Source organism: Coenobita brevimanus, chromosome 1 (genome assembly GCF_032717465.1).
Source record: "Coenobita brevimanus isolate Jiangsu-jjx chromosome 1, ASM3271746v2, whole genome shotgun sequence".
Classification (NCBI taxonomy): domain Eukaryota; kingdom Metazoa; phylum Arthropoda; class Malacostraca; order Decapoda; family Coenobitidae; genus Coenobita; species Coenobita brevimanus.
In genome coordinates, this window is record NC_136954.1 from 59,471,914 (window position 1) to 59,490,018 (window position 18,105).

General features: G+C 37.5%; 1 protein-coding gene across 1 annotated transcript in view; it reads right to left on the reverse strand.

Annotated features, from left to right (window-relative positions):
* Window positions 1–10,206: 10,206 nt before the first annotated feature.
* Window positions 10,207–18,105, reverse strand: part of LOC145404928 (ATP-binding cassette sub-family G member 1-like) — a 69,124-nt gene continuing 61,225 nt past the window's right edge. Inside the window, exons 9-13 of the mRNA XM_080276450.1 lie at window positions 16,429–16,597; window positions 14,774–14,874; window positions 13,630–13,785; window positions 12,412–12,530; window positions 10,207–10,432 (exon numbers count right to left, since the gene is read on the reverse strand). Coding sequence (XP_080132576.1) covers window positions 10,207–10,432; window positions 12,412–12,530; window positions 13,630–13,785; window positions 14,774–14,874; window positions 16,429–16,597 — 771 coding nt within the window. The remainder of the gene's footprint in view (window positions 10,433–12,411; window positions 12,531–13,629; window positions 13,786–14,773; window positions 14,875–16,428; window positions 16,598–18,105) is intronic.

Sequence of the window (18,105 nt, forward strand, 5' to 3'; positions counted from 1 at the left end):
CCTAACCGTGATGTTTCAGGTACATTAAGACCCTCTTTCTTGGACCCTGAGTAAGGTGGGAATCCAGAAACAAGAAAAAGTAAAAGTGGGAAAACTACCAGCAGTATAGCCAATGAAATGCGCCAAACAATTATTCAAGCCAAATATCTTTCCTATATGATTTCTCATGTCCAGAAAGAGCAAATGTTATAAATCAAAGTCACCGATTGTGATAATTTCTTTTATTTAATTTCTCTTGTATTTCTTAATGATTGATAAAATGCAATGAAGCAGCTGAGTGTACAATTATGATACAACTATTAAAAAATAACTGCTGCCATACCAGACTTGTACAATATTTACAGTAGTGATGGACAAACACCAAACTTCCAGAAACAATATTGGTCCATACAGGAGAACTAATTTGCACTTAATACATACACAGCTGAGGTAAAGCCTGGGGAACTAAGGCTAATGTAGTCGTATGTACAGTTGGCAGATAAAGGTACTGGCACTTAACATAGGATATGTAATTAAACTGTGATCCAAGTTTGCTAGCATTCTGAACACATGGAAAACATTAATATAGTCAAGATCCTTTATTCTGATACTCCAATATTCCTTCCTTCACTCCTCTAGAATCATATAATATCTGAATACATGTGCTATAATTTACTTGCATTATGCATTTAACCCCATTCAGTTTTAGGACATCTTTTATTAGTATATTCTTCCCTCTTTTATATACTGCACTTTTATTAAACTTGGATAAGACCTCTCCTACTGAAGGCATCAATATTAGCTATATCTAAACCATCCAGTATGAAAAGTCTCTCCTGAAGTGAGTAAAAATAGCCAATATGAAGGTGGCATGAACAGACTAAGAAAGGTGTCACTGTACCAATGTGATTATACTGTCACTTAGTTATCTGTTATTAACAGAATGACTAAATGAAACCTAGAAGTAAATATTAACAATTATAATTGTCTGTATTATGCATTTATATTGTTGTTGTAAATTTACACTATTACAGAAATCTCATCAATACTGTATCAGAAAAGGCAATGATAGATATCTGATGATTGTAAAATATTACCCTAGATTATGGTACAATACTTCCTATATATGCAGTGTTTCATTAATCAGCAGGCAAAACATCCCAGTTAACCCTTAAACTACTGCTGGTATAAGCTGATGTCCAACCTGTTGGCCAAAAATCAGATTTCAAACCTTACTATATGTACAGCATATGGCTTAATATGCTGTTTGGCATGGATTCTGATACTGATTTAAACTATTCAAAGTATCAGAATTACCTTTTTGTCCTGATTAAGTCAGCAAGTTATATTCTTGTCGGTGGTGGGGGGGGGGGAGGAAGAAACATTGTTTAAGGACTAAAGACAATTTTTTTTTTTTTTTTTTTTTTTTTACCAACACAACTTAGGAGATAGCAGTTAAGTCGAATGGCTACTAGTTGCAGTTTTAATATGCAACTGATACTGAACCCAGCATAGGATTTCAAAGATACTCCTTTGTTTATCAGCTGACAAATTAAAATGTCAGTACAGATTCTGATTTTGTTCAAATATGATTACTGTAGCTTTCAAAATACTGTATTAACAGCCCAGTTCTGTACTGCATGGATATTAATCTCTTAAATTTATGTTTTATGCAAAACAAATGATTTTTGGTGATATATTACCCCACGCTGCTGAAAGAAGCATGAGAAATATCATGCACTCTTAACTAACCTCTTCAAGACAATGACAGTTTTTCATTTTATTATTGCAATCTCCAAACATTATTATTCAGCTTAGAAGCTTCTCCAACTGCTGGGGTGAAATATAACCATCATTAACCCCTTCACTGCTATATGGCCCTCCTTTGATGAATAAAATTGTCCAGTAACACCAAGAACAAAATAAATCCAACATCCTCTTGCTGTACGGGCTGAGGCAAACTTTACTACAGTGCCTAAAACTTACAGGAAGACATACAAGAAATTTTTATAAACCTTAGTACTGTACTGTGAATATTTAAGCAGCATTTGGAACTGATATTTTTGACATCTGAAATTGTATGGCATGCTATTACTCACGGTGGAAATAATCAGACACCAAATTTTTTTCACCATACAAGCAATGATAGATTATGAGCATTTTAAACTATCAGTCCCAAGCAAAAAGTACTGTCATGGACAAAAGTTAGCCTACCACTCCACTGCATCTACCTCACACTTTGGGAATGTCTATCATTTTCCTCCCTATTGCATCACAAGAAGAAAAATGTGCCAAACCTTTTTCAGAGGAATATCACTAGTAGAAGAGATGAAATGTTTGGCAAATTTTTGTCTCCAACCATTCATTAGTGCTGATACAGAAGTTGGTAAGGTGGAAACTGATTATCCTGATGCCTGTTTATTCAAAGGTAACATGACTTACACTACTTACAGAGTATCAAAATTTTATCTGCATTATACTTATTTTGCCACAGAAATTACTTTTCTTTAATATCAAGCACTTTATATATTTACTTGTTCATTAAAAAAAGAGGGGGGAGATGAAAGCTAATCAAAAGAAAATTTCTAATCCAAACCTTAAGCAATCTGGAAGGTGGAGACATGGAAGAATGACTATACAGTAACGCTTCCATTTGTGGGTATAATTCTTCTATCTGAACAACTTCCAGCACTGTAAAATAAAGATGTGGAGATAAATGAACTTCTACCATACCATTACTCCAAAATCATGCCAGCAAGTAGCTGAAATGGTAAATAGGGAATATAAAAAGGCACATGCTAATCTATATACAATACCATGGAGATTATGCTGTGACTGGCGCCCATGAACACAAATGAAAACACATAATACACAACTGGAATGCTGTTAACCCCTTGAACCAGGCAACATATTCTGTTGGTTTATTCTTGCTACCTCCAGATTATTATATTCATCATATGGGAGACCTTTCATAGTGAAGGGGTTAGTGAAAAGTTATAGCTAAACCTCCTAGTTCAACAAGGCTCTCCTAAACTAAATAAAATTGTCTGGAGGTTGTACAAGAATAGTCTAAAAATACGTAATCCTGAATATTCATATTATAGCTAGGTTAACATTTTTTTTTCTTTTTTGCTATTCAACCAGAAGTTCAGAAATACAGTACCATGTTTTACCCCCATCTTAATGCCTTCTTCACTTACTCTAATTTAGAACTCTGATATTTAGCTAACTTTAAAAAATCCCCTTTACTGGCTGCCTATGTCACAGAGCTACATAAAATGGACCCAGAGAATGTTGTGTCGTGTTTTTTTCCTCACCTCATATGTACAGATCTACACAAGAGAGGCACAGTGCAGTCAGACCCCACCAATCTAAGGGACACAGATGTCACAAACACATATTCTTGTCAGCATACACCTCTTTCTTGGTGATATATTTTACAGTACATATTACACTTGAAATTGTTGATATAGTTTTAATAGCTATTGACAAATTGCATTTATAACATGAGAGTATTAACATAAAACATGCAGAAATAAACAGGTAAGAAATAAAATGTTATCAAGCCTCCTTAACTGACAAGAATGCAACTTCAGACTTGCATTCCTTTATGGTTCAGAAAGGCTCTAGCATCTCTACCTTACCAATTATTTCTATATATTGCATGACATCATTCTCTTGTACTGTGACTAACATGGAAATTACCCAAACATTCACCCAGACTACAATAAGCAACTACAGAAATCACAATCAAGGTTCCAATGTCATTTCTACATTTTTCATTTGTTATGTACTGTAGGCCTTTTAATATCTATGTACTGTAGTTTGCATGAAAAAAAGTGGGATAATACCATGGCATAAATAACAATAAAAATGTGTGAAGAGGTGTTAGGGAAGACTCCTTAGATAATAAGAATAGAAGCCTATGAAATGTCTCATATGGCCAAAAAAGGTTACATTCCCTTTTTGCCACATTCCAATAAAAAAAAAAAAAAAAAAAAAAAAAAAAAAAAAAGTCTAAACACTAAAAATTAACATTAGGTGCAAACAGTCCTTTGAAAATGCCAGAAGTGTGTCATGATTACTTAAGGATATACAGTATAATGCAGATATACAGTGCTGTATAATGCAGTTATTTAAACTAGGTAAAGTCTCTCCAACTTAGTTCTGTCCAATGTATCAGCTGATACTGAGTTTCTAGAAAAACAAAGGGGAAAGGAGAGGTTACAGAAATGTGTGAACTTCTAGAAAATAAAATCTGGTCAAACTTTATAGATGCCCCCATTGTGATTTAACCCCATGAATATGGGTGATATTGTTTTTAGCTTATTTTTGCTGCTACCTGATTACTTTACTCAGCTAAGGATACTCTTCAAAATGGAGGGGTTAGATACAGCCTTCATGAACCCTTTCAGTATAATGGCCTTTCCCAAGCTGAGTAAAATCACTTGGCTGCAGCAAGAATAAGAAACTTACAAGGACACTGCCCAGATTCAGAAGGTCAATTTGAAGCATATTCCATACTGTCCATTAAAGTCTGACAGGCAGGTCCAAATTGTAAATCCTAATTTATTCATGATTATTTCCAAACTTTCATTTGTAGTTATTCTTAGTTGTCTCTACAGCAAACTGTACACTAATGGCAAGTTATAGTCTACATTCACTCTTAACCCTTTCACTACATGAGCTCATTCCTACGCTAAATATAACCATTTGGCAGTAGCAAGAATACAGTGCAGAAAGTAGCCATTATCATGAGGGGTTACTGGCAACTGATTCTAACCGCATCACAATGGGTGCTCCTTATTATGAATAAATTGCTTAGCATATGCAAGAAAAATAATATTTAAAAAATTGCCATCACTGTAGTGAAGGGGTAAAGATGCTATCAAAAGGCAGACTGAGCAAGAGAACGTCGCACTGTAAACACAATTGCACTGACAAGCCTCTGAAACTATGGCATCCTTAGAATATACTCTACAAAACTTCCAGTAAATTATACACCCCCAAGCTGACAGTATCTGCAATCTACTGTACTCAATAAATACGTTTTCTAACTTGGTGCATGAGCTCTTAGGTGTTAACTGTACAGGTATAGCGTAGATTATAACTAAGTACCTTATATATATACGTATGTGTTTTCCATTGCCAATTAAGGCACGTTAAATTAAAGAATGAAACACTGGCTTTCTGAATATAATAAAATTATACTGAGAAATTCCAATGACTACCATGATATCCATAATAATAAATCACAGGAGCTATAATTGCCACATTATCCTACATGATGAAGTGTTTTATAAAATCATAAACTTATCTTAACTATATACATATCTTTGGGAATGTTAGGGAAATATCTTTTTATCAGCTTAAAATAATACACAACAGAAAGTTGAAGATGCTACAAAAATTCTCGTGTTTCCAGAACAGTTGAGAGAACATGGTCAACTGCCTAGCCAAACTGTTCAATTGCTAGTCAATCGCAGTTACATGACAGAGCTGTGGTGTGGGTTCCAGGGGTATCTGGCCTTGTATGTGACTGACCTAAAGTATGTCTGAAAGGCAAACTGAAATACCAGCAGTCCTCATTGTGAGTCAGGTATGTGCTTTAAACTAGCACTGAAGTTTGATACTGCAATCCAAGGGAAACTGGCAAATCTGCTTTCAGGAGTGGCACTATTTCTGTAATTTTCTAAGGAATTAACAACAAAAGAGAACAAAAAAGGGCAAAATATGATGAGGACTTTGTGCAAGTTAAAGGCAAACTACAGTGTCACTATACTACCTAACACATTTTCCTGTTTACTCAGTCCTCACTTCAATTCTAGGATGTATGAGAGCAAAATGCTAACTTTTGTTTTGTAATAAGAGTTAAAATTGCGCACGCATGCACACACACACACACACACACACACACACACACACACACACACACACACGCTGGTGCAGTGGTAACGCTCTCGCTTGCCAACTGGTGGACGGGAGTTCGCGCCTCGCTCAGGTTGCGAAAAGTTTGACTGACGAAGTGGGTGGTTACTGTCCCCCTTGAGCAAGGGGACGGGTGTGTGCGTGTGTGAAGGTCACAGCCTTGCCCTTAGATTGGACTATATGAGCTCTCAGCTCCCTTCCAGGAAGGCAAAAGCTGACGATCACGACCATCAAGTGATCCTGACTGACCCGGTGAATTACACACACACACACACACACACACACACACACACGCACACACACTCGCTCAGGTTGCGAAAAGTTTCACTGACGAAGTCGGTGGTTACTGTCCCCCTTGAGCAAGGGGATAGGTGTGTGCATGTGTGAAGGTTATAGCCTTGCCCTTAGATCGGACTATATGAGCTCTCAGCTCCCTTCTGGGAGGGTAAAAGCTGACGATCACGACCATCAAGTGATCCTGACCGACCCGGTGAATTACACACACACACACACACACACACACATACACAAAGTGCAACTTGAATATGTAAATTCATCAGCAACTTAATAATAAAACTTTAACAGGCAACTTTAAATGAGGACTAACAGTATTTCAAATGGGGCAGCCACAGTCAAAGATCCTCTGCACAGCCTCATCCTAGCCTAACTGCAGTCCCTCACTGCACCCAAGTCACTTACACCAGAGCAGATATAACAAGACCCTGACCCTTTCAATACAATAATATATATTTCTAGTTCAGTAGTGCTGCTGCTAGATGATTTTATGCAGCTTTAGAGAGTTTTTGAACTGCAGAGATTAATGTCCATTAGCCCCTTCACTACTATGCAGCTCTCCTAAGCTAAATAAAATACCTGTAATCTGGTGGTAGCAAGAGTAAAATACAGTATAACATGTCCATACCATAAGGGTTAAAGTGAATCTGTACAACAGTGTAAAATTTTAAGGAGAAATGTGACAAAACTCCAGTGACTTGGGTGAGGAACTATGAAGAACCTCAATGGGCTACATATGGGTGTACTTATTTAAAACAATGCTGAATCTAAATAAAAACTTCAGGGTTAATTTAAGAAACTACAGTGACCTGGGTGGGGAATCATGAAGTACTTCAAAGAAACCTATATGTGTAAACTAAATTAAACTCTGGGAAAGGCTGACAAACTAATGGGGTGAATGAAGACTGCAGTGATATTGGGGGGATGAGGGAACTACACAGACCCCTTCAAGAAAGGGTGAATGAAATAGTTTTCTGTGTGCTTTGGGCAAGTCGTTACCCCAACAATGACTGACCAAACACAGAGAACCTAAATTTACTGATACAAAGTGGCTTGACAAGCCATCCACTGGAAAGTCAACTCAGGGATCATATGAAACAACACTTCCTTGAGCCATATGAGCATTATTGTACACCACCACCACCACCACCTAACCTTCCAAGTACAGACAGTCCTCATTATAAGTACGGAATGAGTTCTAAATTATCAAGTTTTAAGTACCTGAAGATGGTCAAAGTCAGGCCGAAACTGTTTTATCTCCCCAAAAACACTGTTTCCAAATGGTGGTACAATTCTTTCATTTATATATGACTGATTCTGTAAACTGAGCAAACTGGCCAATTAGGTTTGTAAGTGACAATAAAAAACAAAATGTTTCCTTAATTTAATGTGACTTAATAGCAAAAAAAAAGAGTGTGCGTTATAATGAAGACTTACTGGACAACTTGTTGATTACCTTCCTAAAGCCCTCCAGTATGCCATGATGTCTTTACTCCTGCTGCCACCAGATGATTTTAGTAACGTGAGAAATGCTCCGAGAGATAGGAGGTTACTGAATGCCATATCTAACCCCTCCAGTTAGAAGCAGGGAGGTTAATGAAGGCTACATCAAACCCCCCGTATTTAAAGTCTTTCGTAGGCCAAATAAAATAATCTAGAAACAGCAGGAATAAATAATCCTCATAGTGAAGGGGTCAAAATAAGGATAATTTACACCACAGTTGTATGAATTATCCTTATCAAAATAATACTGATTGGTGTTTCTTGAAATTATGCTTCTCTTTCTCACCATACACATAATCAGTAATGCTAAAAAAATAATAATGGTAGGCCTTGTAGTATTTACAGTAAAAGTAGTATAATTCACTGATTGCCAGATGCCTGACTCCAGAGTCCATCCTGAGTTGCTATGACAAAAATCCATCCAACAGTATACCGTTAAATCTACAGCTTATCAACCTATTCAGTACAGTGGTGAGTTAATCATTTTCATAATAGGCTTTTGGGAGTGGAAGGGTCAGATCCAGCCTTCATTACGCCATTACTCGGACACCCTTCTTAAGTTTAATAAAATAACCTTACAGAACCAAGAACACAACAGGAAAATATGTTACAGGACAATAAGGGGTCAAAACTGTATGCAATGAAACTGAGGTTTAATGCTGGCAGCTTTGCATTAGAGTAGGTAGCTGAACTGCTTTACTTTCAGTTTATTACAAAATTAAAGACACATGAAACTACATTAAAATTTGACAACCAAATGCTTAAGTAACACAAAACGTTATGTAGACATGCAGAAAAGAGAACCTACTTCAATCTTTGCTGTAGTTTCTGTGGAGAGCAATGAAAAGATTTAGTGTTCAAAAAGAAAAATATATTCAAGAAATATGCAAGCTTTCAATGCCCTTAAGTATGCAAAAATGCAGTAAAGACTCACTCTTGTTCTACACCACTTGCTGCGTACTGGTACCAACATTCCTCTTTTGGATTAAATCTTTTAAGAAAACAGTTTGTGCTTATTCATGCACTGATAATTTAAATACCTAAAAGTGCACTTATTAACAAGCAGTCAATTATGTTATTAGCTAACCTCCCTGTAATACAGTACAGTACTGTATAAGGCTTTTTCATTCCCACTGATAATGCTTTCAATAAATAACCATTAATTTGAACTTAGACACCCACATAATACTGTACTCTCAAACATATATATGCTGCCAACCTGATAAACCTGTAATTCTTCCCACATTTCCTATTCAGGGTCATAATTTCATCTGTTACAGAGGCTCTTTAGCACCTCCTGCTTGTCAGTTAATTTTTAATATGGCCAGTTACCATCTTCTATGTTATTTACACACTTTTATGTTGAAAAATGACATTTACAAGAGAATAATATGATGTAATATGTAAAAAGATCACTAAAGAAGATGTGTATACAGCCTCCCAAGCCAACAAGAATAGTGGGCTGTGTTCTGGGTAGCACAGGAGCTTTGTACCATGTCCCCCTTAACGACATATTTTGCCCACTGTCATTTTAATATTGACCTAGTGTGCATCACTAACATACAAGGATACCAAGATGTTATGAGCAGAAAAAAGTCACTGAGGAAGACATGTTACAGAGTCTCCAAAGCCACCTAGAATACTCCTCTATGACCCTCAGTATATGGGTAAACTGCTGAACAGCCCAAGATTTAATGTTTGTTTTTAACAGTGGCAGTTTATCAACAACAGAATAATCCAACACACCATTTGCAACTCATCGGTTCCTTTTCTAAGTATATTTACCATCTCACAAATCTGAACACTTCAAATTCATCAATGGCATACTCCTCACTTGTAGCATTATTTTGGAAGACTGTGAACTTCCTTTACACCCCAGGGAATGACAGCAAACTGAAATTAATCACCATTATGTTTAAAGAACAATTTCTATGTAACTTTTAAAAGCATGATGAGACTCGGGGAACACAATACATTTATGTTTTTCTTTCAAAAGTGATTCAGTTACAAATATGTGCCACATCTTGAGAAATGTATCTCCAGCTTCCGTAACCAACACTCCTCTTGTACCGTTAATACATCAATGTCCATTCTGGCAATACAACAAAATCTATACAGTGGCATTCTCCAGTACTTATGAACATGAACGCTGTACAATGAAAGACTACATTTGTTCTGGAGTTTTATCTTGCACATTTAGTCACAATCAGGCACCAGATATTCCAGACACGCTGATGCTGCAAATGTCTTTAATAAGTTTCCCTTAAAGTGTGCAAAACTGAATTACTAATATGCATGGAGCCTCCAGAATGCCCCCTAAAAGCATGGAATCTTAAACGCTAGTAGACTTGACGCTGAAAATGTTTTTAATGATTTCCTGAAATAGTCGTACGCACGAGAATATCACTAAATCATGCGCAGTTGTTGTAAACAAGCATTCAAGAAATAAACAGTCATGCAAACATTCTGCCTTGAATTCAGTAGCATCTGGCCTAGAGTTCTCTAGCGTTCGGCCTTAAGTTTCCAGCGCAAAACAAAGTAGCCTATTGTCCGTAATGCAATGAAGAATGATAACAACACCACAAAATCAACCCAAAACTCTGCTCCCGCTATATCCATCTCTTCTAGGAATTTTTTGGGAGATTTGTAGTGACAGTATGGTTCAGAGCAATGGAGAGGCTTGCGATCAAACCCGTATATGCTGAGTAGGGTCCCCTCAAAACCATACCTGAGAAAAGAGAACATATGCTGTTAGATTATGGGGCTCATTGTCTCATCAGTTAAGAAAACTCCCCAAAACCTCTTCCTTACTTATGTCTGTATATGGTACATTAATATTCTCTTGTAAATGACTGATCCCAACTACATCAATATGGACAATAAAAATAACATACATGAGAATGTACAAGAGAAAGGTGTAAAACAGCTACAAAAAATAAATTACTATGCAACAAAGCTTCACCTGTCACCTGAGTATGGACCTACGAGATTTTGTTATAGCCTCTTCAATCATAAAACATTATTTCAATGAGTCATTCTTCTACTTCCTGATGATTATATTTAACTTGAGAAAAGCCTCCATTATTGAAGGAGTAAATGAAGACAGTGTCTAACCTCCCCAGCTCAAAAAATCCCTCCTATGCAAAGTAAACTAATCTGAAAAATGAAAAAACTAAACATGATGTCATCTTTATCTCTTTTCTGTCGCTACTTCAATGGTCACTGCTCCTATGAACTGATTGCTTGTATCCCTCCACCACTACAGCAGACACAGCACCCATCTAGCAACAAACTCTCATTCCTTTTCTGTCCAGCATTCTAATGCCAGAGTTAACAGTTACTCTCAGCCCTTCATCTATGCAACAGGTCAACTCTGGAACTGTCTCCCTCTGTCTGTATTTCCTACTGCCTATGCTTTCCAGAGTATCAAATGCTGTGTGTCCAGGCATCTTGATATGAATGGATCCTGATTTGGCTCTCCAGTATTTTGTTTTTGCTCTTTCTTGGAGGGAACAATCTTGTGGGCTGCTGACCTTTGGTTCCCTCTTTCTTGCATTTAAAAAAAAATAAAAAAAATACTAAAGAGGTCAACCTCATTAGCTAGAGGGCATCTTACTACTTTTCTTCTGGCCAACATCAGACCATTTCACTAGTTTAGGAAATCCTTTTCTAGTGAAGATGTTAATGAAGGCTGTATCTAACCCATCCATATTGAAAACTCTCCTCAATACAGTATAATCATATGGCAGGAGTATAAAGTGGTTAATGATGGCAATATCTAATCCATCCAAACTGAAAACTCAAGATAAAATTATGTTTCAGGAGCAAGAATAAAATATACAATGTTAGAGTGAAGGGATAAACACTTCTGCGGCTCCACATTAATGAAGCAAGATTTCAACACATCCAAGGATGATTAGTTTAACAGTCCCATCAAGTGCTGACTTTATTAAGTAACTAATGACTGCAACTGTACCTCATTTTATAGTATCCACTGCATTTATTACCATTACAGAATATTTACACGCTCATATATTTCCTCTCCTCACCCTGCCCTTGGGTGGGAAAGGAGGTCCGGATGATGATGATGATGACTCATTTATTTGCCCATCTATTATCTCAAAACAACTCTAAAGATTACTCGTATCTGCAACCCTTACATGAACTATACCTTAATCCATTTCTAAAAAATTCTCTTGATCCCTTCACTATAAAGTACTTCATACTTCAGCCATTACTACACATACTTAATTTTGATCCATTTGCAGTGGATGTCATTCAACATTCTCTTGGTTCATGTGCTATCCTTTTGATCTTAATCCTGCTCACAACATATAAACTGCAGCTTATTCTGGCTTGGGATGGGATGGGGTGAGGTGGGGATGCTTATTGAGTCGATAAGTAGTTTGTTGTCTGACTCCTGGTTGGGACAGGGAATAGCGTGCAATTTCAATCCACATTAAAAAAATCTATCTATCTATCTATATACCTAGGCTGCTTCCCCCTGCTAATACTATCACAACAAACCTGAATGAGACAGCCTCAGCATGTACCCATTATGTATAGTGGGTAAGTGATTACATGTGTGATATGCAGGACTTGTGAGTTCTTGGAAACAGGCTGTCAAGTCTGCATTAATAAATAAATAAATTTAAAAATTTTAACTCAATGCCAATCCACCCACTAAGTGCACTAAGACCAACCCACCTGACATAGGAGATGTAGGTGACCCATCGCAGGTAGATGGGGATTGTAGAGAAGTTGACAAAGAAGCCTGAGAACAACAGCACAGGTATAGATGTGATGGGACCCAGGAACACAGCCCCCTGTACACAATGAAAACAATAACAATTGAACATGAGAAAAGGTCTGGTGTATTTAAATTACCATTATCATAACACAATATCCACTTTCACATGGGGCTGGGAGTTCTAGAGCATGGTCTTTTTCTTCAGAAAGCAACAGGAATTTAAGGACATAGGATGGTGTTGGTAAAATCTCTCATTTCTGTGCTGAAGGAAATAATGCTGCTCATAATACACATAGTGGGCACTGCACTATCTCTATGGCAATACAAGGAGAGGAGGATTCTATCTGCCCATTTTAGCAGCCTTCTATGGCATGGGAAAAAAAAAAAAAAACATCATCGCAGTACTGATAATTCTTCAGCATCGAGTACTGAAGTGGTGAGGAAATCAGTTACCAATGTGACAGCCAATGTCTCTAAGGTGATACACATAACAGGGCTGCACGCAGTTTTATGCTTATACACTCGAACCTTGATTTAAGGGACTAAATGGGGAATCAACTTGTCCCTTACTTGAAAATGTCCATTATTTTACCACATATAAAGACAATCTTATTTTGAAATGCAATGATTGTTTCACTTATCTTACTTACTTATATGATTATGAATATTACTTTACAGGTACTGTATAAAGAAACATACTGTATTAATGTTTCAAGCAGCAGACTTTCTGAATGGTCCTCTCCATTTGTCAGGTAGAATATGGAGTCCCTTAAATCCGAAATCCCTTAACTCGAGGTTTGAGTGTAGTTACATGAACTGCTTTGCCCTACAAGGGACACTGATGACACTGATGCTAGTCTGCAAAGTCGTGCATGCACACATGGTAAATTCTGAAGACAACTAGGCTATATTCAATAAAACTTGAATACAGCACAGTAATTGAATACTTCTGTACCAGATTATACAAACACTGTACTGTACCAGATTATTCAAACACTATAACCTTCAAATTCACACCTAAATACCTGAATGTTCAATACTATTATTAACTATTCATGAATGAAGTGGATTAGCCTAAGCAAGACTATGTATAAATGTTAAACCATGCTAGACAGGCATACCTGTTCGATACAAAACATCAGCTACTGGTAATTGTAAAGGTAACAGCAACACACCTGAATGTTTAAGCATGCCCCAATGGCAAGGCCGAGAGACTGTGCCACAAGGGATGTCATGATGCACATCGTGGTGAACATAAAGAAGCGGTGCGCCTCGAGTGGCTGGTCCGTCAAGAAATAAACCAGTAACACGTACAGTAGAGGGTAGATCACCTGTATTGGAATACAATTCTGTAGTCCGTTGCTATGTATGTCTCTTCATTCAAATATCTTCTCCGATCATGTATCAGTGTCTACTGAGTAGAAGACTCATTTATTCTACTTGGCAACTAGGGTTAATTCTGCCACGTAATCAGGTGGGTAACACCCACTTGTCACCTGGCATGCTTAAATTCAATTCCTAAATGGTAAAAAATAAATAAATAAATAAACAAAATTCCTTACTATCCCTTTACAAGTCTTCCGAGGTCTGAAGAAGTGAGAGCTTTGAAGAAGTGAGAGACTGAGACTAGGCAGCATTTTATTTGCCTGAAAAGCTTCTGCTACCTTCCAAAACTAATACAGTCCTAGACTTTCCTGTTCAAGTCTATGTTGACAATGCTGGCATGCTAACCAATGGCTGATTTATCTCCTACAAAACTCTATTTTTTCAAAGCTCCTAAGTGAACATAATCCTCTACACTCTTTATAAATGACTGCCATTGCTACAATAGTGTTACTACTTTGAATTAACGTAAAGAAAAAGATTCTGAATACTCAAATACCTATCATATACTTCCAAAAGTAATTCAAATAAGTCTGCCACATTACAGAACTGCCATGAATATCTAATTAAGAAACAACTTAAATAATCAATCTAGGACAACCCATCAATGCTAAGAGATATTACAGTAGTTAAACAACTGGTCACTGTCACCAGCAGCATCACATTCGTCCTGACCCTTATGCCCATCCAAAGCTGATGTAGGATCCAGAAATTGGGAAAAAAAAGCATAGCTAAGTGGGAGGACTATAAACAGCACATCCAATGAAATAAGCTACATACTCATTCACATGATCTGGAATCCTAGTCATCATATGCTGAAAATCTATTACATACCCTGGACTGTACTACCCTCTCATCATAAACTACACTATGTCTTCATTCAACCTGACACTTCTATCCTACTGTACCAAAAAACAAACACTTAATGTTTAATACCTGGAAAGGCATGTCAGCCATGGTCTTGGCCAGATAGTAGGACTTGAGGGAGTACCAGTAGTTGAGATGCTCACGGATAAATACATTCATCTCAAGCGGGACTGTAAAAGCACAATGAAATTATGATGGTGAACAAAGGCTGGGGGTATGAATGTTATACTATGATCATCTTTCTACCACATTTCTAGGTGGGGTGGTAAATAATAAGGTTCTTTAATTTCACTGGAAAAAAGTTTCTGGAATGAAAAGAAACCCTGATTACAGTACTGTTTCCCTCCTGTGCCACAGAAGGCACAGCACAACATGCAACACAGTACTGGGCAGAGGAGTTATCACATCCCACTGCAAGTACAAAAAGAAGTGTTTTTTAGTCCCTCATTCTTGCCCTCTTCAGTCACCCTGTAAGTACAGAATATATAAATATATATATATATATATATATATATATAGGCCAACATATTTGCAGATCTAAATACGTACACAAGTAATCAATGAATTCGGCCATAAAAATAGGCTGCTTGATTTCAAATGATGAACTCTCACACGACTCTTAAGAGTACCAGTAAGTAAGCTCTCACTCACTCATTCACTCTCTCTAAGACATCAAACAGAGTTTTAGTTTAATTTTTTAAATGTTTCATATAAAAATGAACACTAACTTCCAGGAATGAAGGAATCAACAATTGTTTATTATGATGTAGCAATTTTTTTTTTTTTTTTTTATACATACCAGGTACTGCTGAATTGCCTAATTAAATATTTTTCAAACAGCTCATTTTTGTTTTAGCCAAGATACATAAGATTCTTTATATTGTTCTGTCACTGCATATCAAATTAGTGCAATATATCCCTTCTGAGGCCTCAGAATGCCCCTAAAACTGCTTGACTTTCAAAAAATTTCCTGGGGGGAGGGTTTACAGCAACTCCCCAGACCCCCTGCTGTAGAAGCTCGCTTCCCTCGTCCCCCCCCCCTTAAATAAATCCTGGATTCACCCCTGTGGCTCCCTCCTTTCCATGAACCTATATACGCCACTGCAAATATGTGAGAAAGTTATGGACATACAGTTTTACCAATTCATGATCATCTTTTAACCAATAACTTCTGCTAAACACTTTGAACTCCATATTAGCAATAGATAAGAACAGAAAATATCATGCAGGAAAAAATTCATCACTGCCTCAAGCTATGGAATTTTCTGACAAGGTGGGGGCGCTCACCATCCACTCACTTGATGTTGTGCCACTCTCAGGTGACTGCCCTTTCTTCATTTCCTTCTTTCCTTCCTTCCTCTTCTGTCTTTTTTTCCTTCAGTCTTTCCTCTTCCTTCAGCCTATGAGTGACTGAGTGAAAAGGCCAAATGGTTTCCTGTATACCAGGAAACCATTTACTATGCTGGGTGGTAACCATATAACCAAAATATGGCGCATGATTTTTTGGTGGGTAATGAAGGCCCTCCAGTCAGATTGAGCCTGTGCAGGTTTAAATCCAGGGGGCAGTTGGGGTTTACTGCTCAAGTAATGCTGCTCAGGGATGAGTGAAACTGGTCACTTTCATCTTAAATGTCAGGCCTAACTTACCTGGCCCTGGGCTCCTACGTTCCTCATGGGGCAACACTGGATTAGATGATGATTATTATGACAAAGTAATGACTTACATGTGAGTATGGTAGGCATCATGGCAGTGAACATGAGGAACAGCATACAGAAGAAGAGGCAGCCTGAGTTGTTGAAGACCTTCCCAGCCTCATTCCCGATGTTATAGTACAATAATCCTATCAGGAGACCAATCAGCGTATGCGAACATATGCGCATCTTGGTCAACATCTGTGTGGAAATTACAAATGATTATGTTATTTCCAAAAGGTCAATGGTCATAAACGTGGACATCAAAGAGGAGTTACCTGAGAAGTGGATGTGAAGTAACATCAAGAGGTGGAGAATGTGTATATTTTAGAAATTATCAGTACAAGGACAGAGCTTACAAAGGAGGATGGCAGAGATGAGTTTGAGTTACTATAGGAGCAGACAAGGAGTTAAAGTACCTGGCTAGAGATAAACAGAAGAGGACAAATGTAAGTGTCTGTTGAAAAAAGATGGATGTGACAAAGGTGATTAACCCGCCCCGTCCCGTCGACATATGGGTACATTGCAACATTTTGCATTTGCCAGTCCCGGCGACGTACTGGTATGTCGTGCAATTGCAAGGTCCCTAATTTGCAAAATTTTCAATTTTCGCGCGTGATTTTTCGTACGTATACACGGGACACCTTTCTCTATTCCTCTACAAGATGCCAAGCAAGGACAATGCCTTACACCACATAACCTCCCCCCTCCCCCCCTCACCCCATTGTCTCGGCAATTCACCTGTTACCAGTGACCTGGCCAGTAAAGATATTCAGGGCCAGAGTGATTCCCCAATCGATGACAATGGGGAGGACAAAGTTTACATAGCGTTAGAAGAAGAAACAATCAGAAATAATGATCAGGTAATGTGGCAAAAGAAGGTCAGGTATGGTGATGAATTAGTGAGTGAAACAATGCTTATAATGCCTATATTACTGTTTGAAAACCAATATACTCTCGTACTACATATAAATTCGTACCAAGTAAATAAATAAATACCGTTTATGAGTTGTGTGAAATAGTTACCCTCCCACAGAATTCGTTTTCTTTGGTGCCAGCCTGTTAGAAAACCCAGTCAGGTAAGGAGGTACTCCTACCTGGATCAAGTATTTTAAACCTCAGGCGAGCGATTTCTCTATGAATTTTCGATGTTTCTCACCAAAAGCGGAGGTTTCAGCCAAAAAAAATTTTTTCAAAAATACCTCGGGATTGGGGGGTGTCAGGGGTGCGAAATAGCTCGGGACGTGATGGGTTAAGAGAAATATAGTAAGGCCATTTGGATATATAAATGCAAAGGCAGTGAAAGGCAAGCTGATCAAAGAATTAGACAACCAAAAGTGGATAAGTAATGTGTATATGAAGGACTGATTGTCCAGTGAAGAAGTGAAACTTTGACAATACCATATAGAGAAAGCAGTCATTCAGCACAGAGGTAGGCTGGAGCAGAATGGTCATATTGAGAGGATGGGAGGGGATAATTACTGTATGTGACGAAGTGTATAATTATCAATGTGGATGAAAAATGAGATGTTACAGGAAAACATAGATGGTGCTAAAAGATGATCTTTACAATAAGGATTAACCATATGAGGAAGCAACAGATTATATAGTTTGGAAAACTGCCATTAAGGTACAATATAATGGGTACAAATGTATTATGGAAGTGAGTTTAAGGTTTGGAGGAATGAATGATCAATATAATGTTGGCT